This window comes from Ochotona curzoniae, unplaced genomic scaffold (genome assembly GCF_017591425.1).
Source record: "Ochotona curzoniae isolate NIBS_2020 unplaced genomic scaffold, NIBS_Ocur_1.0 contig_2754, whole genome shotgun sequence".
NCBI lineage: Eukaryota > Metazoa > Chordata > Mammalia > Lagomorpha > Ochotonidae > Ochotona > Ochotona curzoniae.
In genome coordinates, this window is record NW_024465582.1 from 26,783,177 (window position 1) to 26,804,767 (window position 21,591).

At 41.0% G+C, this 21,591-nt stretch overlaps 1 protein-coding gene across 2 annotated transcripts in view; it reads left to right on the forward strand.

Moving 5' to 3' along the window:
- GPBP1 (GC-rich promoter binding protein 1) overlaps positions 1-21,591 on the forward strand; it is a 58,822-nt gene that overhangs the window by 17,156 nt on the left and 20,075 nt on the right. For both annotated transcript variants that reach the window (XM_040977561.1, XM_040977562.1), the window contains exons 3-5: positions 5,324-5,443; positions 18,695-18,818; positions 18,934-19,157. In XM_040977561.1, coding sequence (XP_040833495.1) covers positions 5,381-5,443; positions 18,695-18,818; positions 18,934-19,157 — 411 coding nt within the window. In that variant the 5' untranslated portion in view covers positions 5,324-5,380. The remainder of the gene's footprint in view (positions 1-5,323; positions 5,444-18,694; positions 18,819-18,933; positions 19,158-21,591) is intronic.

A 21,591-nucleotide genomic window follows, 5' to 3' on the forward strand; every position in this document is an offset into this window, starting at 1 on the left:
AGAATGCAGGGAAATATTTTGTCCTTTTCTGTTTGTATTTTATTGTTTAGATAATGTTCTTTCAAAGATGTTTTGGCTTTTCATGAAGTCCTGAGTATTATCTTTTTTTCTCTGTACTCAAAATACTATTGTCATATGTGAGAATCTGTTACCAAATCCAATATCATGAAGGTTTGTTTTTATGTTTTTTCATAGTGCTTAGATTTAAACCTTCGTTTTGTTTTCAGTTATGGAGATGATGTGAGTAGAAGTCCAAAGCAGAAGCCTGCACTTTGGTGTAACATTTGAACTTTCACAAGAGATATAATAATTTGAGTGTTCTGGACCCTACTTGTGATAGAATTCTGCAGTTGTAAATTGATTTTCGTTATTTCTGATGGACTTTGATTTTAAGACCCATTTTAATTTAATTGAAGTTTTTAATACTGAGACTCATGTGGACCTCTGATTTGGATAGGGAGAATTGAGGTGTGGAGGAAGGTGGGCTGGCAAAATTTTCATTTCTTTGTTTTAAAGATTTTTTTTTTATTGGAAAGTCACATTTACAGAGAAGGAGAGACAGAGAGGAAGATCTTCGAACTGCTAGTTCACTCCCAAGTGGTTTCAATGGCTGGAGCTGAGCCAGTCTGGAGCCAGGAGCTTCTTCTGGGTCTCCTATGCTGGTGCAGGGTTCCAAGGCCGTCCTCTAGTCCTTTCCCAGGGCATAAGCAGGGAGCTGGAAGGAAAGTGGAGCACTGGGATATGAACCAAAGACCATATCGAAATCCATTGCACGCAAGACAAGGATTTTAGCTATTAGGCTGCCATGCCAGGCCTAAGTTCTTTGTTTTTCTTCCTCAATGCCCACAGATTCCTTTTTAGCAAACTATCCTAGAACTCAGAGATGGGGGCAATCGTTTGATGATGTTTTAGACATTCCAAAGTGGTGAGAATGCTCTGAAGAGAATTACTTGAGTGATTTTGATAGTCTTGACACATTGCCAGCTTCATCACATCAGGGTTGAGAAAAAACCTTTGGATGCTCTGTTGCCTTACCAGGTTCCACATCAGTACCTCCACAGACCCTGTAACTTGCTGTAAATGTTGTCCAGGAGAGCTGCCATCTTCTCATCGATGACCTCTGTTGGCCTGGCTGAGCTGACTCTCATGTCCTTTATGCAGCTGGATGCTGGTATGCGTCCACTACACAGGAACACCCCCTTACCTTTTTTTTTTTTTTTTAAAGATTTTATTTATTTTTGTTGGAAAGTCAGATCTCCAGAAAGAAATAGCGACAGAAAAATCTTCCATCCACTGGTCCACTCTCCAGGCAGCCACAAAGGCCGGAGGGAGAACCTGTCCAAAGCCAGGAGCTTCTTCCTGTTCTCCACATGGTTGCAGGGTCCCAAAGCTTTGGGTCATCTTTTGCTTTCCCAGGCTACAAGCAGAGAGCTGGATGGGAAGTGGAGTAACTGGTGCCCGTTTGGGGTACTGGTGTTTGCCAGGGGGAGGATTTAGCCATTGAGCTAAAACGCCGTTTTTCTTAGCTGAAATCTAAGTCATGTGAAAAACACAGCGTTTGTTGTTTATTCTGTTAGTATCAATTTGATGTTCGTTTTGATGTAATGTGGCACAAATTGGGGGGGGTGGATAAGAAGTAAAGCGTTATAGGAGGAGAAGCTTCATCTTCTTGTGTACTTTGGTCAGTATACACTCTTTTCAATTTAAATAATAATAGTTCTAAGTTTTTTATTTGAAAGGCACAGTAAACAGTGGGGGTTTTTAGGGAAAGATGAAGTTATTATCTCTTTGATCCCGGTCTTCACTCCCCAGGTAGCTGCAGGGTCCTGGAGCTGCTCTCGGTTTCCCAATTAAGTTCAGATACCAGAGGACTCCTCTTTTGTTTTCCCAGGGGATTTTGTTGGTGATTTTGTGGTGGTTGTGGGGTGCAGTTCAGTTCAAAACTTTGCACAGGGAAAGGAATATGGAATGTGAATCAGATTGGACATAAGAATGAATAAAATTTTGTTTCCATTTATACTTGATAAATGCCATAATAATTGGAGTTGTTCTCCTCTCCCCCCCCCCCTTTTTTATTGCAAAGCCAGATATATAAAGAGGAAGATCTTCCATCTGTTGATTTACTCCCCAAATGGCTACAATGACTGGAGAGGAGGCAGTCCAAAGCCAGGAACCAGGAGCCTCCTCTGAGTCTTCCACTTGGGTGCAGGGTCCCAAGGCTTTGGACCATCCTCAGCTGCTTTCCCAGGCCACAAGCATGGAGCTGGATGGAAACTGGGGCCACTGGGACATGAACAGGCACCCATATGGTATCCTAGCATGTGCCAAAGGAGACCTTTAGCCGTTAGGCTACCACGTCGGGCCTTGTTTATTTTATTATTTTATGATACAGTTCCATAGGATCTGGGATTTCTCCGCTCCTCATATCCCCTTGGTGCCCTCACCCCACCTCCCAGATTTCTCCTATATTATTACAATAGCATAATCCTTCATCATTCAGCTGTTTCAGCATATCTTAACATTGTAGTTATGGACAATGGCAGAGTCCTGCATCCAATTATCAAGCTATATTTAATTTAACAGTTTTGTGGGGAGTCCATCTTTGATCTGGAAGTAGAAATGTATACTGCATTGTATCTTCACATCTGGATATGATGGTCCGTATTACACAGTTACTGTGTATTCCCCAATAATGTGAAGTTAAAAAACATGCTACTGAATGACCAGTGCGTTATTAAAGAAATAAAACAATAAAAACCTTCCTGAAGAAAATGATGCTACTGTTTTACCTATGTGTTACTGAAAAAATTAGTAAGGAAACTTTTTTGAAGAGAGAAAATAAAACAAAAGTATCAAAACCCATGAAATGTAGCAAAAACACTATTGAAAGGGACATTTGTAATATTAGGTGCTTACAAAAAATGCTAATATCAAATGATCTCATAGTGCATCTCAAGGACTTATTAAAAGAGAAAAAATGAACAGGAAGCAAGAAATGATAAAAGTCACTATAAAAATAAACAGAATTGATACTAAAAAGCTACAGATTGCAAAGAGAAAGAACTATTGTTTAAGAAGATAAGCAAAACAAGCTTAGCCAGACTAGCCAAGAAAAGCAAGAGAGAAAACCCAGGTAAAATTAGAGACGAAAGAGAAAACATCCTAAGAAACTAGTATGGTGATCTCTTCTTGTCGAATGTATCTTTTGATCATTATGTGGTTTCCTTCTTCATTTCTTTTAATATTTTTCACATCAAAGTCTTTATTATCTGGTACAAATGGCTACGCCAGCTCATTTTTCTTTATCATTAGCCTGGAATGTCTTTTTCCATACTTTCACTTTTGATTTCCACGTATGTTTGTTGGTGAGATGTGTCTTCTGTAGGTAACAGCTAGATGGGTTTTGTTTTTGACCCAGTCTGCTGCTAGTCTGTGAGAATTGATGAGTTTAAGCCATTACCTTTAGCCATTACCTGTATGTAGGTAGTGATTTGGTCCTGTCATTTTAGCAGTGGGGTTTTCGTTGTTTGGTTTAGTCTTCTTTTGTTTTAGTGGGATGTAAAGCCATTTTCAGTTACCTTTGAGGTTATTGGAACTATAATTTGAGAGTTACTAAAAATTGGAAAACTATTTCACAAAGCATGTTTGTTTTTTAGCTTCATATGATGAAAGATCAAAGTTCCTTGTAAATCTTAACCTAATTTTCATTGTATAAGACTTCATAATGTGTATGCAGATATAATAGAAATTAAAAATGGCTGAAACTTGTGATAGATTTCATCATGCTTTTTGGAGGGCTGGGATTTAAAGCTATACAGTGTTTATTTCTGGAATTTTCTATGTAATTTTCTATTACAATTGACCATAGGTAACAAACCACAGAATGCCAGACTCGGTATGAAAGGGGGACTGGTGTACCTTGCTTTATCTTCCTTTTTTTTTTTAATTTACTTATTTTTATCGGAAAGGTAGAATTTACATACTCTGCTTCACTTCCCAAATGACCTCAACTCCAGGAGCTGAGCCAGTACAAAGCCAGGAGCCAGGAGCTTCTTTTGGGTCTCCCATGTGAGGGCAGGTTCCCAAGGCTTTGGGCGATTCTCTTCTGCTTTCCCAGCCACAAGCAGGGAGCTGGATGGGAAGTGGGGGGCTACCAGTATTAGAACTGGTGCTTATATGGAATCCTGGTGTGCTCAAGGTGAGGACTTTACTAGGGTGCTGCCCTGGACCCTTACTTTGGATTTTCTAAGCTTGCTTCTTTTCCTGATGTTCTTTTTCTTTGATTTATTTATTTATTTTTTAAAGATTTATTTATTTTATTACAAAGTCAGATATACAGAGAGGAGGAGTTAGAGAAAGATCTCCCGTCTGATGATTCACTCCCCAAGTGAGCGCTACGGCCAATCTGAAGCCGGGAATCAGGAACTTCCTCCAGGTCTCCCACACGGGTGCAGGGTCCCAAGGCTTTGGGCCATCCTCGACTGCTTTCCCAGGCCACAAGCAGGGAGCTGGATGGGAAGTGGAGGTGTCGGGATTAGAACCGGCACCCATTTGGGATCCCGGAGTGTTCAAGGCGAGGACTTTAGCCACTAGGCCACGGCGCTGGGCCCTGTGATTTTTTTTTTTTAAAGAATAGCATTTGTTGCATAATTTAACTTAGCAGTCCTGAGTGTATAATTGGAGTTTTGACAAGCACTGATGTAGAATGATAACCTCAATGAAGATAATACCCCATTTCTGAAAAAATTCCTCTATTTGTACTTATCCCCCTAATAGTCCTACTTCTACTTTCTCTCAGAGTAGTTTTGCCTCTTCTACATACTCAGGGTGTCAGTGGACAAAATTTCAGTAAGCTAAGTTTATAAAGATCTTAATTGACTTTGTTGTTCCAGAATTAGGCAACATCCCATTCTGTATAAAATAGTGTTCTGGTGTGCAGATAAATACTTAAACAGAATCAGACTGAAGAAGAGATAAAATAGAAATGGATTGGTTCAAAGTTTTTTTTTTTTTTCAAGATATGTGCAGGACACAATAATAAGGAAAATGATTGGCTAACAGTCTTGTTTTCTATTATTGTTATCACTCCTTTGGTTTCTGGAAGGTCAGATAACAGTTTGGTGATGTGGATATGAGAAATGCCATTTTGGTTCCTAGTCTGGTCTGTTGGAGCATATTTCAGAAGCTTAGTACATAGCAGTGACCTGCTGTAATTAACAGCTATGAGTGGAATCTTACACTGGTAGATCACTGTAATTTAAAGGAGGAGATGATTCTGGCCAGGAGCTCCAGGTCTAATGACTTCCATTTTTATGTGTGACAGGGACTTGCCATGAGGTGTTGAAGCCTTGTTTCCCTGAGTTGGAGAGACTGGACCTAAATGGCGCAGCATGATTTTGCTCCAGCCTGGCTTAATTTCCCTACTCCACCATCATCAACAAAGGTACTCTTTCCTGCATCTCTTTGTCTTTTTTTGTCTACTCCTTCACTCATTCTACACAAATGTAATTCAAACGTGAAGGCTTAATGTCTTTGCAGCACAGTTTGTTTCTGTTATCATTCAAATTATTTTGTATTTATTAATTTTGTTGTTAGTGTTCAGTGTACTGTCAACATATTAAATCACTTACTTCAGAGCTGTCTTTTGTAGTTATCAATGGCCAACAAACTTTAGTTTACACTAGACACTTTGCATATTTTACACATCTTTTTTTCTGTAATACTTTTAAGTAATGTTGATTGCTATGTTAAGTGCTAGTGATATCCAATATGTCTGGTATGGTTTACTGTGTGCAAGGTGTTTTACCAAACTATCCAATTACAGTATAATTCCATGAATGTGATGATTTATAATTATTCCTACTTTTTGCCATTCTAATTTTGAATATTGAGCTTTATTTGCAGAAGGCAAGTGAAATGACTGAGCTCTAGACTAAAATGTGTGGCCTTCATCACTGTCTGGGAAAGATAGCTTTATCATGGCCCATATTTGTGTCTTCTCATCTCTTGGTAGAGCTTGGATATCATTCTGTCGCTCCCTGACTGACTCATTTCAGCCGTGTTCTGGAACATACATTTCTCTCTTCTGACCGTTTAGCTGCGTGAGGTTAGTTTTTGAGGCACCTCTTGGAAGGTGTTGTGATTCTACGTCTTTCGTACTCTTTTTTTGCCTCTTTCTCCTGGGTCTCTGAATTAGCTGGCATAAAGCCTTCATTTGTTGCCTTTAGTTGAGATGAGCTGCCTATCTTTTTTTTTTTTCTTATCACCAGCCTCTCTTGAGTTCACCCCGAGGCTTTCTTCTCCATTGCTTCAAACAAAATGAGTTCTTTTGAGGAGTGTTTCTTAGTTTGCACAAAAACTGAATCACTCCTTTGCATTGGGTGGAACAGTGGCCTCTAAACTCAGTGTGGAACCTCTGCCCAGTTAGGCAGCCAAACAGGACAATTGATGCCTCAGTATTCTTGGACTAAATCTAGGGTGGAGCTTTCAGCTTATGAGTGGGAGATGGATAGAGGGAAGGGGTCTGTCTAATCTAGTCCATGCTTATCAGACATCTTGCTTCTTTAATTGAAGTGCTGTAGATGAGAAGTACTGACTTATTACCCTTCCCAGTGAGCCGTATACCTTTTGTGGAGATGAAAAGTTCCTATAACGTAATCAAATCTAAAATGTACCTATATGCATATACTTTGAAATCCTTTGATGTATCTAGAATAAATTCCCCCCCCCCCCATATAAATTCGTAAGGCCTTGAGTGGTACATGATTGGAATTTCTAAAATAATGTGAAATTTACAACATGGTTACATATCAGGATTAAGAAATGTTCATTTTACTTGAATGTAGAATACCTTGCACAAATTTAGAAGTGTGAATTGAAATCCTATTTCAAAATTTACTAATAGAAAGTATATTAGTGCCTTATTTTTTAAAAAAGATTTATTTGTTTTTGGAAAGTGAGATATACAGAGAAGAGAGAGACAGGAAGATCTTCTGTCCCCTGATCCACTCCCCAAGTGATTGCAACGGCTGTAGCTGAGCTGATTCGAAACTAGGAGCCAGAACCTTCTCTGGGTCGCCCATGCAGGTACACGGTCCCAAAACTTTGGGCCGTCCTCGACTGCTTCCCCAGGCCACAAGCAGGGAGCAGGATGGGAAGTGGAGCTGCTGGAATTAGAACCGGAGCCCATATGGGAACCTGTCGTGTGCAAGGCGATGACTTTAGCTGCCAGGCTACCTTGCAAGGCCTGCTTTTCTTAAATCTTAAGATGAAGTTTTAATACAATTAGATAATTCATTATAAAGCGTTACTTAAAGTATAAATATCTACATTGTGTAAATCCTTAGTGATACTTAACATATGATGAAATCTTTTATTCTTTTTGGAATCTAATGCTTAATATAAGGAGAGACTCGGGACAGTTTTGGTTCTTGGAATTTATAAATAGGTGTTTCACCTTTTGTTTTGAAGATTCATTTTGTTTTTTTTAATTGGAAAGTCAGAGGGGAGGAAAGAGGAGAGGAGAAACCAACAGGAAGCAGGGAGTTGGATGGGAAGTGGGGCTGCCAGGGTTAGATCCATATGGGATCTTGGTGCATGCAAGGCGAGGACTTTAGCCATTAGGCTGCTGGGCCTGTTTTTCCAGTTTTGATATTTTATCTTGTCCTAATAAATGAGTTTGGCCTTAATTACCATAATGTTTTACTTTCAATTTCTACTTTTTATTTTTTGTTCTGATATGTTGATAGAATTGTACTTTGATAGTTTTCTGAGATGTGTAATATTTTAGCCCCATCATGTGGTGAAATTTTAAAGTGCAGTTTGCTCATGATGTCTACGTTAGAATAATGGTTTGTGAACTATAGATGTTATTTCATGAACAGTGAATTTTACAGTTTTTTTTTAAAGATTTTTTAAAATTTTTATTGGAAAGACAGTTACACAGAGAGGAGGAGAGACAGAGGAAGAGCTTCCATCAAATGATTCACTCCCCAAATGACTATAACGGCCTGGGCTGGGCTTATCTGAAGCCAGGAGCTTCCTCTGGGTCTCCCACATGAGTGCAGGGTCCCAAGGCTTTGGGCCGTCCTCGACTGCTTTCCCACGTCACAAGCAGGGAGCTGGATGGGAAGCAGGGCTTCTGGGCCCTAAGAGATCCCAGCACGTGCAAGGTGAGGACTTTAAGCTGCTAGGCTACTGCTCTGGGCTCCTTACAAGTTTGTTTTTTTTTTTTTTTTGGTTACAAGTAGATATTAAATATGTTTTCTAGGTCTATGGTACAAAGAATTCCTTAATCTTTTTCCTTTTTTTAATTCCACTGAAAAATGCCAGTTGGTAACAGTTGATTCTCTATCATGTATCAGTATATTCTGGTCTGCACTTTGAAATTAACATTTTTATTATTGAATAATGAGCTAATTGTGAAACCTGAAAAATTTAGATAGTTAGGAAATTACTTTGGTCTTAGTGTCTTACTTTTCTCATCATCTTAGCCCACAGAAGAAGGCTGAAATAATCCCCATGCTGTATCACGTCATAGTTGTAATTTGAAAGAAAAACAGATCCATGGTGGGATATTGTTTTTGTTTTTGTTTGTTTTTTTAATGAAGAATGCTACAAAGTAGAAGTAAAATGGTATTTTTCCATCTTTACCAACAAAACAAAGTAATAAACCTGTGAATTTTCACTATATTCCCATATTTGTCCAGTACTGTGTAGTTATTTCTGTACCCAGAGAGTGTAGCAAGTAGTACTTTAATGGTTTTATTTCCAATGCTCAAAAAATTGATTAAAACTGATTAATACTGAATAACATTTTTATCTGAGCAACTTTTGCTTTACACTGAAACTATGTGCCATTTGTATATTTTAGGTCAAGAGGATAAAAATTCAAACTGATATTTGTGTTTGTTGAAACTGTTATGTAGAAGTAGTTTATTGTGTAGTTTTGTTGATATTCAAGATCTCAGAGAAAATTGAAAAAATTAGAGCTGTTTCATGAGAGAACCCAGAGTCACTGGGTATGTACGGTCTCTGCCTTGTTCATTGTGGTAATTACTTCATACTAATTATCATGAGGAGCATTTTACAAGTCGAAAGAATTTTATACTGGAAACATGCAATTTTCCCCTTACTTTTGTTAGATAAGTAATGTAATATTTGTTAGCTAAGAAATTTATTAAAGCTAGAATGGAAAACCATGTGCCCTTTTTAAGTAGAAAAGCTTAAAATTTATGGGTGGGTTGGTTTGTTTGTTTTGGGAATAGACTCAAGACAGTGAAGTGCCAGTGATCTATGCATGTACTATTAGTGGTTTTTATTGTGGCTTAAATAACTAAACAAACAGTTGCTGGAAGTTGTTTGGGTGAGGCTTCAGGACAGTGTCTCCAGGATGGAGTGTGTGAGTGACAGACGGAGATTGCACAGTGCAGGTGATGAGGAGCAAGGCTGCCATGCTTTCCTTTGCGCTAGGAGGAGTATTCACATAATACAGTTCGACACACTACACAGCAGGTACTAACTGCTACCGAATGCATTATTTTGATTTGGCTAGCCATGTTTTAATCAGTAGTTCCCAATCTTAGTCCTGATCCTCATTCCCAAGTCAGTCTCTCCTTTTGAAAGACCATGTTGGGCCTGGCGCAGTGGCGCAGTGGTTAAGGTCCTCGCCTTGCACGCCCGGGATCCCATATGGGTGCCGGTTCTTAATCCTGGCAGCCCCGCTTCCCATCCAGTTCCCTGCCTGTGGCCCGGGAAAGCAGTCAAGGATGGCCCAAAGCTTTGGGACCCTGCATCCACGTGGGAGACCCGGAGGAGGCTCCTGGCTTCGGACGGGCATAGCATCGGCCGTTGCACTCACTTGGGGAGTGAATCATTGGACAGAAGATCTTCCTCTCTGTCTCTCCTCTCTGTATATCTGCCTTTCCAATAAAAAAATAAAATCTAAAAAAAAAAAAAAAGAAAAGAAAACAAAGACCCTGTTGAGAATTACCCATATTGTTCAAAAGTGAATGTTGAATTTGTTGGTGTTTGCAGGTTCTGCTGATCAGTCCTTGGGATTACCTAGGGATTTCACTGCCACTGATGTGAAACATATCTTATAATTTTTGAAAAATATTAATTTTATTTTTATTGAAAATTCAGATCTTACACAGAGAGGAAGAGACAGAAAAATCTTCATGCTGGTTCACTAAGTAGCCACAATGGCCAGAGCTGAACCCATCCGAAGCCAGGATCTTTTTTCAGATCTTCCATGTGGGTGCAGGGGTCCAAGGCATTGGCTGTCCTTGACTGCTTTCCCAGGCCATAGGCAGGGCACTGGAAGGGAAGTGGGGCAGCCGGGACACGAACCAGCATACTTATGGGATCCCAGCATGTAAGAGGAGGACTTTAGCCACTAGGCTACTGTGTGAACCCATCAGTATTTTTTTTTAACTGCTTTTACATCCCTGTTTTGCTTAGAATATTTTTTTTTCCATCTCCCACTTCTCCTGGCTAGCTTACTCATCTTTTATCCCTCAGCTCATGAGTCACCTCCAGGAATGTTGACATTTTTCTCTGTGCCTCAAGGGTGATGTGTAGATGTGACATGGATGCCTCTCTGATTCCTGGAACCCACTACGTAATCCATTTAATCCTCTTTGCTTTGTTGTCATTTTTACTAGGTTAGGCTATAGATTTGTTGAGAGTAAGGACAATTATTTTTATATTTTTTGGGATCAGTCTTTTCAGTATCCCTCTGTAGTCAGTTGTAGGCAGTTGCTGTCTTTTCAGTGACTGCATGACTTTTCCATGGAATACATCTGTGTTGAATGTTATCAGTTAACTACTAGTGGGCCAGGCTGGGAATCTCTTGAATGTATTTGTAGGGTAAGTTCTTTTTTTTTTTTTTTTAAATTCTGTTTTGAAAATCTTTACATAGTTAATTAGGGTAAAAAGGGTCAAGGGCTGCAGGAAAGTAAGACTATTATTTTTCCATATTGTTTCCTTCATGTTTAAAGCGGGGTATTATTATGTAGGGTAAATTCTTAAGGAATAGAATCGTTCTGTCAGAAGGTAGGCTCGTGTTTATTATAGTTTAAACTGTTCTCCAAAACATCTGTGCTGTTGATAAAATAGTACTATAGCTTTGAGGTTGCTAGGCTTTTTGATTACACTAGAAAACTTTCATATATTTATGTGGTGATGTTTTGAGGACCCACCTTTAGGATGTTACTATAATGCCTTAGTGATTTGTAATTTGTATTAAGGGATTTGTTATTGCAGCCTGTTTGCTTTGGTATTCTTAATACATAGAAGAATTCAATGAAATATTTTAATATACAAGATGTATAGAGAATAATTAGATATTTGTTAGCGTCCTAACATAGTTGTAGCTTAAACATTATGGAGATTAAAGGTATATAATCATTCTGTTATGGCTTTTTTTTGTTAGCAAGTAATTTATTTTTATTTTTATTTTATTTTATTTTTTAAAGATTTATTTATTTGTTGGAAAGTCAGATATACAGAGAGGAGGAGAGACAGAGAGGAAGTAATTTATTTTTAAAAGAGTTATTCATTTTTATTGGAAAGTCAGATTCACAGAGGGGAGAGACAGAAAGATCTTCTGTCCTCTGTTTAACTACCCAAGTGGCTGCAGTGTCTGCAGCTGAGCTGATCGAAAGTCAGGAGTCAGGAGCCAGGAGCTTCTTTCAGTTCTCCCTTCCCTTGTGGCTATAGGGACCCAAGGCTTTAGGCAGTTTTTTACTGCTTTCCCAGGCCACAAGCAGGGAGCTGGAATGGAAATGGAGCAGCTGGGGCATGAGCCAGCACATACAAGGTGAGTGTCAGCCACTAGGGCCCTTGAGCTGAAGTTTTAAAAGAAGAATTGCAAACAAAATTAGGGGTAAGGTATAGAAATCCCCTCTTAGGGACACTGCTCCAGAGAGGCCTTGGAGCTGGCTAGCGACCTGGACAAGACCCCAGTCCCTCCCTGTCACTGGTGCCCTCCCTGTCCAGCTTGTGGTTTGCTGACCTCATGGATGTGGTTCAAGGCTGAACTGGCCAGGGACCTTTGATCTCCTTCCTGCCCACTCACTGTCCTGTTGCCACAGGTCCCTCAGTGTGAAGGTGATCATAGTGCTGACTCCTCCCTGGCCTGTGGGAACCGGGCTCCCCAAGTAGTCACAGTGGCTGGAGCTGAGCAGTCCCAGAGCCGACAGCCAGGTATTTTATAGGTTGTCGATCTTTGATTATAAATAAATGCATTTTCACTGTTTCTTTGATATTGGATTTATGTGTCATGAATTGGCTTTTCATGTTCTTTATTCCTTTGGCTTGCTTTAAACATTGGTTTAGGAAACCTATATATATATGTTCTGTAGTATATTTTTGTATTATGTATATTTGCTTGGAAAGCTGAGTAACACAGAGGGGCAGATACAGAGATACTTGTTGATTCATTTGCTGCATGGTCACAAAGCCAGGGTTCAGCCCACCTGAAGCCAGGATCCTGAAACTCCCAGTTTGGTCTCCCATACATGAAGGCCATGGGCCCGTGGACTCTGGTCATATTCTCCTGCATTCCCACGTCTGTTAGCGAGTGAATTGGACTATTTTATGAGATGCTAGCATCACAGACAGCTGCTGTGCTACAAGGCTGACCCCACATTGAAGTTTTCAAATGTTATAACTATAACATTTAAGAATGTTATAGTTAGAATAGGAATAGGCTCCCAAATTCATGCAGACATTTGAAGTTTCAGTATCTATTGGCATCTTCCTCAAAGTCCAATTATGGGCCCCAGCACAGTAGCCTACCGGCTAAAGTCCTTGCGTTGCACGGGCTGGGATCTCGTATGGATGCCAGTCATATTCTGGCAGCCCCACCACCCATCCATCTCTCTGCTCCTGGCCTGGGAAAGCAGTCGAGGACAGCCCAAAGCCTTGGGACCTTGTACCTGTGTGGAAGATATGAAAGAGGCTCTGGGCTCCTGGCTTCAAATCAGCTCACCTGGTCATTGCAGCCGTTTGGGAATGAATCAGCAGACACAAAGATCTTCCTTCTGTCTCTCCTCTTCTGTAAATCTGACTTGCCAATAAAAAAAAAAAACTGTTTTTAAAAATCCAATTATGGTGTTTAGGGGATAGAACTTGTGACATTATTACATCACTGTGGGTCTGCCTTTCAAAGGATATTTTTCACAAGAAGCTTGAAACTAAAAGAGTGAGTTAGGCATTGGTGAGTGTAATCTGTTTTCTGGCTGGCCCTATGATTCATCCTCTGTGCGTTTCTGCCGTTGCCATCTTCTGACCTTACCAGATTGCTGAATGCAAAGAGGTGGGGGGCCTACCTGATTTGGGCTTCTGAAATTGCAAGCTAAAATATATTTTGCTTTCCTTCACAAATAGCTCAACTTAGGTATTCCTTTGTAGTAATAGAAAGCTAATGTAATTATTCTCGTGTTCTTTCATTTCTTATATTCCAGCACCTGTGGTACTTGTAACTGTTTTAATTGCTTTTTTCAAAGATTTATTTATTTATTTATTTTGGAAAGTTAGATTTACAGAGAATGAGAGACAGTGATAAAGATCTCCCACCCGCAAGTTCGCTTCCCAAGTGGCCACAACAGCCAGAGCTGAGCCCAGTAGCTTCTTCCTGGTGTCCCACACAGGTGCAGGGTCTTAAGACTTTGAACCTTGCTCTGCTGCTTTCCCAGGCCAAGCAGGGAGCTGGATGGGAAGTGGAGTAGCTGGGATACAAACTGATGCTCTTGGGATCCTGGCCCATACAAGGCAAGGACTTAAGCCACTAGGATACCACACCAGGTCTTTATCTGTTGTCTTACTAAAGCCTTGGTTACATATAGATTTTCTTTAAGCTTTTTTTTTTTTTTCAAGATTTATTTATTTCCATCTAAAGTCAGATTTATAGAAAGAATGACAAAGATCTTTTGTCTGCTGGTTCACTCCCCAAGTAGCTGTAACAGATGGAGCTAAGCTGATCCAAAGGCAGGAGCCAGGAGCTTCATCAGGGTCCTCCCACGAGGATGCAGGGTCCATATGAGTTTCCAGTGCTTGCAAGATGAGGATTTAGCCAATTGAGCAATCGCACAGGACCCATATGAGAAGTGTTTATAAGGCGAACCCTATGAGTGAATCTTGGAGGCTTTGTTGGTAAAGAGGGGAGAGACTACGTAGACAAGTGTACTTTCTGGTTTTGCTGTGTGGTGTTAGTGAGTTAGTTTTGCCTTTGTCTCTGGCTGCGATGTAACTTGGGTATCAGTATTAGTTCTGAGGAGTAGAGTACTGAGCAGTTTGTGCTCTGCACCTCCCATGGTAAGTTGCTCACTTCCCAGGTGTTGGGTTATTAATTCCTTGCAAAAACCATGAAATTGATGTGTCTGATTCCAATGGCTATATGTTTAAAAAAAAAAAATCAATGTACAACTTTTTATCCAGAGGAGTCTTCTGTCATTGGGATGTGGTACAGTTACGTAATCTGCAGGTTCTTTTTATCACATTATTTTTATTGGTATAGAAAGGTTATTAAATGAAGTATGTATGTACTTAGTAACCATTGTCTTTCATTATTGGATGTCAAGTCACTTCGGGAGAATCCAGTGGCTAAGCCACAGTAAGCTTGAATTTCTTTGGTTCCATTTTGGCAAACTGTTGGTCAGAGATCTGACCTGGACTCCAGCTGCTGTCAGGGGAAAGGAGGAGACAACAGGTCCAGAGTTACTGACTACATAATCCTCAGGTTTTGAAATATGTCCATGTGATCTAATAACTTTTCATACTTGATACTGTCCAGGTAATTGGTTGTAAGTGGATATTATCGGTGATTATGCTTTTTACTCCTTGGCCAGATTGTCTTACTAAGGTGTGAAGAGGTATGGGAAGTAGAGTTCTAACTTGTTTGAAGTTTAATCTTCAAGAAGGCTGTTTGTAATGCTTCATGGTACTAAATGCATGTGGATGGTAAGGGAACATGGACTATTGATAGGTTAAATTTTGGCCTTGTAAGGTATTTTCCCACTGCAGGTTATCTTTTTATTGACAAAAGGCATACTGTTAGCATACTATCAGTGGTTTGTATTGCAAAAAAAAATATGTTATAAATTTAATTGTGATGGCCATGGGAGTGTGGTCAGAATTAGCTGATCACACCTAACAGCAGCAACAAAATTGTGACTTTAAAAATTTGAGTAGTGCTCAGTAAGTTAATATTCATATTACCCCTGATGCCAGTCACTTCAGTAGAATTGGCCTTTAGTGTGAAGTTTTTATTTTTATTTTTTTGTTTTTGAGTTTGATTTTTTTTTTTTTAAATCAGGCAGATTTACAGAGAGAAGGAGATAAGGAGAGAAAGATCTTCTGTCTGCAGGTTTACTCCCCAAGTGGCCGCAGTGGCTGGACCTTAGCTGATTTGAAGTTTCTTCCAGGTCTCCCACAAGAGCACAGGGTTCCAAGGCTTTGGGCCATCCTTCCCTGCTTTCCCAGACCACAGGCAGGGAGCTGGATGGGAGGTAGAACAGCTTGGACAGGTACTACTGACTGTGTAGAATCATGGCATTTGCAAGGCGGGGGGTTCAGCAGCTAGGCCACCACACCAGCCCCCATTGTGAACTTTTAAATAAGAGATACAGATGCAGTAGCTCTACCATTTCCGTTTGCTTTTTTTTAAGCATTTATTTTATGTTAATTAGAAAGTCAGATATACAGAGAGAAAGAGAGACAGAGAGAGGAAGATCTTCCTGTCTGATGATTCACTCCCCAAGTGAGCGCAACGGCCAGTGCTGTGCCGATCTGGAGCCAGGAGCCAGGTCTCCCACACAGGTGCAGGGTCCCAAAGCTTTGGGCTGTCTTCGAGTGCTTTCCCAGGCCACAAGCGGGGAGCTGGATGGAAAGTGGAAGTGCCAGGATTAGAACCGGCATCCATATGGGATCCCATTGTGTTCAAGGCAAGGACTTTGGCTGCTAGGCCACAGTGCCAGGCCCCGTTTTGGTTTTTGAACTGACAGATAAGATACTGAGGCCATTGGTAATACTTAAAGAATCAGTGGAAATATAAAGTATTTAGTCCTTAACAAATTTAGTCTAAGATAAGATTCACAGCTTTCATCATTTTTTTTTTTAATAAAATTTATTTTGTTGGAAAGTTGTATATACAGAGAGGAGGAGAGGCAGAAGGAAGATCTCCTGTTCACTGATTCACTCCCCAAGTGAGCCGCAGTGGCCGATACTGCGCCAATCCGAAGCTGGGAACCAGGAACTTCTTCCAGGTCTCCCACACGGGTGCAGGGTCCCAAGGCTTTGGGCCGTCTTCAACTGCTTTCCCAGGGCACAAGCAGGACGCTGGATGGGAAGTGGAAATGTGCTGGGTTTAGAACTGGCATCCATATGAGATCTCAGTGCGTGCAAGGCGAGGACTGTAGCCACGAGGTTACCATGCTGGTCCCCAGCTTTCACTGTTTTAGAATAAGATTTATTTATTTTTATTGGAAGAGGGTCCTGGTTCCTGGCCTCTCAGCTCATCTCTCGCTGCTGTGGGAGTGAAGCAGCAGATGGTAGATCTTTCTCTGTTGTCTCCTTCTCTCTGTATATTTGCCTTTCTAATGAAAATAAGTAAGTCCTTAATTAAAAAGAAAAATCAGGCCTGCGTTCCATGATTGTCCTAGAATTCTGTACTATATGTGCTAAGCATCCTGTTGGATAAGAATCATTTACCAATGTGTGTATTCCCTGAACAGGAAAAGGTTTAACATAATCAGTATAAGCATGTATCAGTGGTACCAGTGCTAATCAAAAACAGTACATTGAATTGACATAAATGCCTCACCTTTCCAGGTTACTTTTTTTCTTTTGCTGAATTTTGTCCAAATTCTGTCAACCAAAATGAGTCATTATAGTACCATTTTCCTCTAAAGTGACACAAACTGTAGAGTAACATAGGTATGTGAGGAAACCTGAGCTGAAAGCTTTTCATGAGTGGCTTGATCCTTCAGCTGAGAATGTGGTGGGGGCTTCACTCTTTCGTGCTTTCATGGGTGACTGTTACTGCCATTTCCCTCTATCCCTTGATCATTTCAGCCACCCCAATGCTTGGCATCATCTTATCCTTATGAAGTTAGGTGGGATGCTGATTTGGGTGCTTGTGGAAAACAACTATAGTAAGTTTCGGTCTTTCCCATTAAGTTCCTTGGCATTCAAAACTTTGGCCTTAAAGCAGCTGGGTCTGATGTGCAGGGTGGAGTGGAGGGTGCAGGGGTATTGAGAAGATCTTCACCCACTGGTTTATCCCCAAGTGGCTGTAATTGTCAGAGCTGGACAAGGGGGAAGCCTGCAATGTTATTGGTCTGAGTGCAGAGGTCCAAGTGATTGGGCCACCATCATCTGCTGCCTTCACAGGTACATCAACAGGAAGCTGGATGGGAAGTGGGGCCAGAACTTGATCTAGTGTCCATAATGGGACACTTGCCCTGCAGGCAGAGGCTTAATGTGCTACATCCCACAACAGCCCAGTAGACACCATAGCTTTTAAAAAGAATAATAATAAGTATATTATTATTATTACTATTATTGTTGTTAGTTGAAAGGCAGCTATACAGAGACAAGGAGACACAGAAATATCTTCCGTCTGCCACTGATTCAATCACCCAGTGGCCACAGCAGCCAGAACTAAAATGGTCTGAAGAAGCCAGGAGCTTTGGGTCTCCCACACGGGTGCAGGATCCCAAGGCTTTGGGCTTAGGATCCCACTGCTTTCCCAGGCCACAAGCAGGGAGCTGAAATGGGGAGTGGAGCAGCTGGGATGTGAACCTGACACCCAAATGGATCCTGGCGCCAACAAAAAGCAAGGATTCAGCTACTGCGGAATTGGCGTTGGGCCCAGACACAGTAATTTTAAAGACCCAGCCTCACAGGATTTTTTTTTTTTATGTCAGATGGCATTTGTAAATATTGGGTTCTTAGGTTACTGGAAATCCAGGAAGATAGTTATGTGTCATATTGTCACTTGCTTCCAGTATGTTTTATTTTCTTTTTTAAGAAAAGATATATTTATTTGCAAGGCAGAACAGTACACACACACACAGCTGAAAGGCAGAGGTACTCACACTCACATGCATGTGTATACAGACACACACTCACACAGACACGCATGCATATGAAGTGAGAGTGGAAGGAGGAAGAAAGATCCCTTTTGTTGGTTCATTCCTCAGATGGCTGTAAGAGCCAGCTCTAGGCCAGGGCAAAGGGAGCAACCAGGAGCTTTTTCTGTATTTCTACATGTGTAAGTGCTTGGACCATCCTCTATTTTCCTAGTCCATCAGCAACAATTAACAAGGAGCTGAATTGGAAGTGGAGAATATGGGAATCGGACTGGTGTGCATATGAGATTCCAGAATTGCTGGCTGAGACTTAGCATACTATGCCACCAGCACTAGCCATGGTTCATGTTTACATCTTGAAATTTTTTGGACAAAGTAACTTTTTAGCAAATAGTTGTTGAGCTCTTTCAAAAATGCATTCTTGTTTATTAGTAAGTGGAAATAGAACAGTATTGGAGGAAATATGTTGTATTTAGTTACCAATCGTCATATACCTTGCAAACAATGACAGCAATTTTTGTAAGTACATAAAATTATTGAAAGTATGTTAATTTGATTTGTTACCAGTTTTATAAGATTATTCTTACAATTTGTTTCAGTCGTCATTGAATTTTGAAAAGCATTCTGAAAACTTTTCATGGACAGAGAATCGATATGATGTCAGCCGTCGACGACACAATTCTTCAGACAGCTTTGATTCTGGTATTGGACGTCCTACTGCAGGTAAAATACCGAGAAGTGATAGTTTTTCTTCATGGCCATTGAAGAATGTTTTGTATGTTTGGTCTAGACATTAACTATCTTCGAATTTATGTTATTTCACCATTATTACATTAAGGTAACTTTGGAAGGAAAGAGAAAAATGGGTGGCGTACACATGGAAGAAATGGTTCAGAAAACATAAATCATCGAGGAGGATACCATGGTGGGAGTTCTCGGTCTCGTAGCAGTATTTTCCATTCTGGAAAAAGCCAAGGATTGCATGAAAACAATTTACCTGACAATGAAAATGGGAGGAAAGAAGACAAGCGAGAACGCAAACAATTTGAGGCTGAAGATTTTGTAAGTATTTTGTAATTTTGAGAGTTTCTGTCTGCTATTTTTGCACCAGAGAACTCAGTTACTGTGTCCTACTAGTATATCTCATTTTTATATAGGGATCACACTTAGCATGCATTTGCGTAGCTAGCTTTTAATTTGTACATTTTTAAAAAAAGATTTATTTATTTTGTTGGAAAGGCAGATGTACAGAGAGGAGGAGAGACAGACAGGAAGATCTTCCTCCCGATGATTCACTCCCCAAGTGGCTGCAGTGGCCGATACTGCGCCAATCCGAAGCCAGGAGCCAGGAGCTTCTTCTGGGTTTCCCACACAGGTGCGGGGTCCCAAGGCTTTGGGCCATCCTCAACTGCTTTCCCAGGGCACAAGCAGGGAGCTGGATGGGAAGTGGAGCTGCTGGGGTTAGAACCAGTGCCCATATGGCATCTTGGCATGTTCATGGCAAGGACCTTAACCATTACGCTGTTGCCCTGGGCAATGTTTATTTTTATTGGAAAGGCAGATATACAGAGAGGAGGAGAGACAGAGACAAAGATTTTCCTTCTGCTGGCTTACTCCCCAAATGACTACGTTGGCCGGAGCTGAGCCGATCTGGAGCCAGGTACCAGGAGTTTCTAGGCCTTCCACGTTGGTGCAGAGTCCCAAGACTTTGGGTGTTCCTTGATTGCTTTCCCAGGCAGGGAGCTGGGATGGGAAACAGGGCTGCCAGGATTACGGCTGTGTAAGGTGAGAATTTTAGCCACTAGGCTATTGTGCCAGGGCCCATGAAGTTTTTCTGAGATACTTTATTGGAAAGACAGATTTACAGAATTGCTTCTTCGCCATCTCCCATGCAAGTGCAGGGCTGCTCGGCTTTGGGCAGTGTATGCTGCTTTTCCATGCCATAGCAAAAGCAGGGAGCAGGAATGCATTGGAAGCGCGGCAGCTGTTGCCCATGTGGGATTTTGGCACTTTCAGGCAGAGGACTAGCCAGTTGAGCTACTGTGCCAGGCTCTAGAATTAGTGATTATTAGTGGTAGGTTAGCCACTCAGTGATCTTTTTAATAACCTTGAACATCAGTTGTTGAAATTGAAATTTGCTGTTTGCTTTGAGAATATATGTTAATATTAATCTATACCTAATAAAGTGTGGAAATCACTTAATTTTCTTCCCTGTGTAAACTTAACCTTATCCAAGGGAAGTTTATCAGATTGGTGGAAACTGATGTACTTTCTGTTTGCTCTTTTTCCCTCAGATAGTCATGAATAAGAGATGGGGATGTGGGGGTGCTGGAATGGTAGCCTGGTAGCAAAAGTCCTTGCCTTGTGCATGTGCTTGGATCCCATATTGGCGCCCATTTGTGTCCCAGCTGCTCCACTTCACTTTCAGCCCCCTGCTTGTTTGGGAAAGCAGTAGAGGATATCCCAAGGCTTTGGATCCTGCCACCCACATGGGAGACCTGGAAGAAGCTCCTGGTTCCTGGCTTTGGATCAACTCAGCTCTGGCTACTGCAGCCACATGGGGGAATGAACCAGTGGATGGAATCTCTTCCTGTCTCTCCTCTCTGTATATCTGCCTTTCCAATAAAAATAAATAAACCTAGATTTATTTATTAATACATAAATCTAAGAGACAGGAAGATCTTCCCCAGGTGGCCGCAACGGCTGGAGCTGAGCCAATCCAAAGCCAGAAGCCAGGAGCTTCTCCAGGTCTCCCATGTGGGAGAATCGGCACCCATATGGGATCCTGGTGCGTTCTAGGCAAGGACTTTAACCACTACACTGTCGCGCAGGCCAAAAAAATAAATAGATCTTTAAAAAGAAAACAAACAAACAAACAAACATTTGGGGTGTGTGTGTGTGTGTGTGTATTGTTTCCTCTAGCTGGTGGTTAGTCTAGATAGAAAGGATTAAATTTTTTCCTGCATTTATTCATTTGAAAGTCAGAGTGAGTTCTTTCCCCAAATGCCACAAGCAGTCAGATCTAGACCAGGCAGCAGACAAGATCCAGGAACTCCATCCAGATTTGCCATCTAGGTAGCATGACATATATCCATCCTCCATTGCCTTCCCAAGGCACATCAGCAGGAATTTGGATATGAAGTAGAGAAGGTGGCAATCCTATATGGGATGCTCATTTTGCAAGCCAGAGCTTTACTCTTTGCCAGAGCATTCAACCAGATAATAGCTGTTTTCATGGGAAACTGAATAAAGCTTGACAGTAGAGGTTTTATGAGTGTTTTTTTTTTAAAGATGTTTTTTATGAATTTGAAAGACAGAATTACAGAGGGAGATTTTATATGTGTTGGTTTACTTTTAAAATGATTGCAACGGTCAGGGCTGGGTCATGCTAAAGTCTGGAGCTTCATCCGCCTCTCCCTTACGGGCAGCAGGGGTCTAAAAACCTGGATCTTCTGCTACTTCTCTTGACTGTTAGTAGGGAGATGGATGGGAAGTG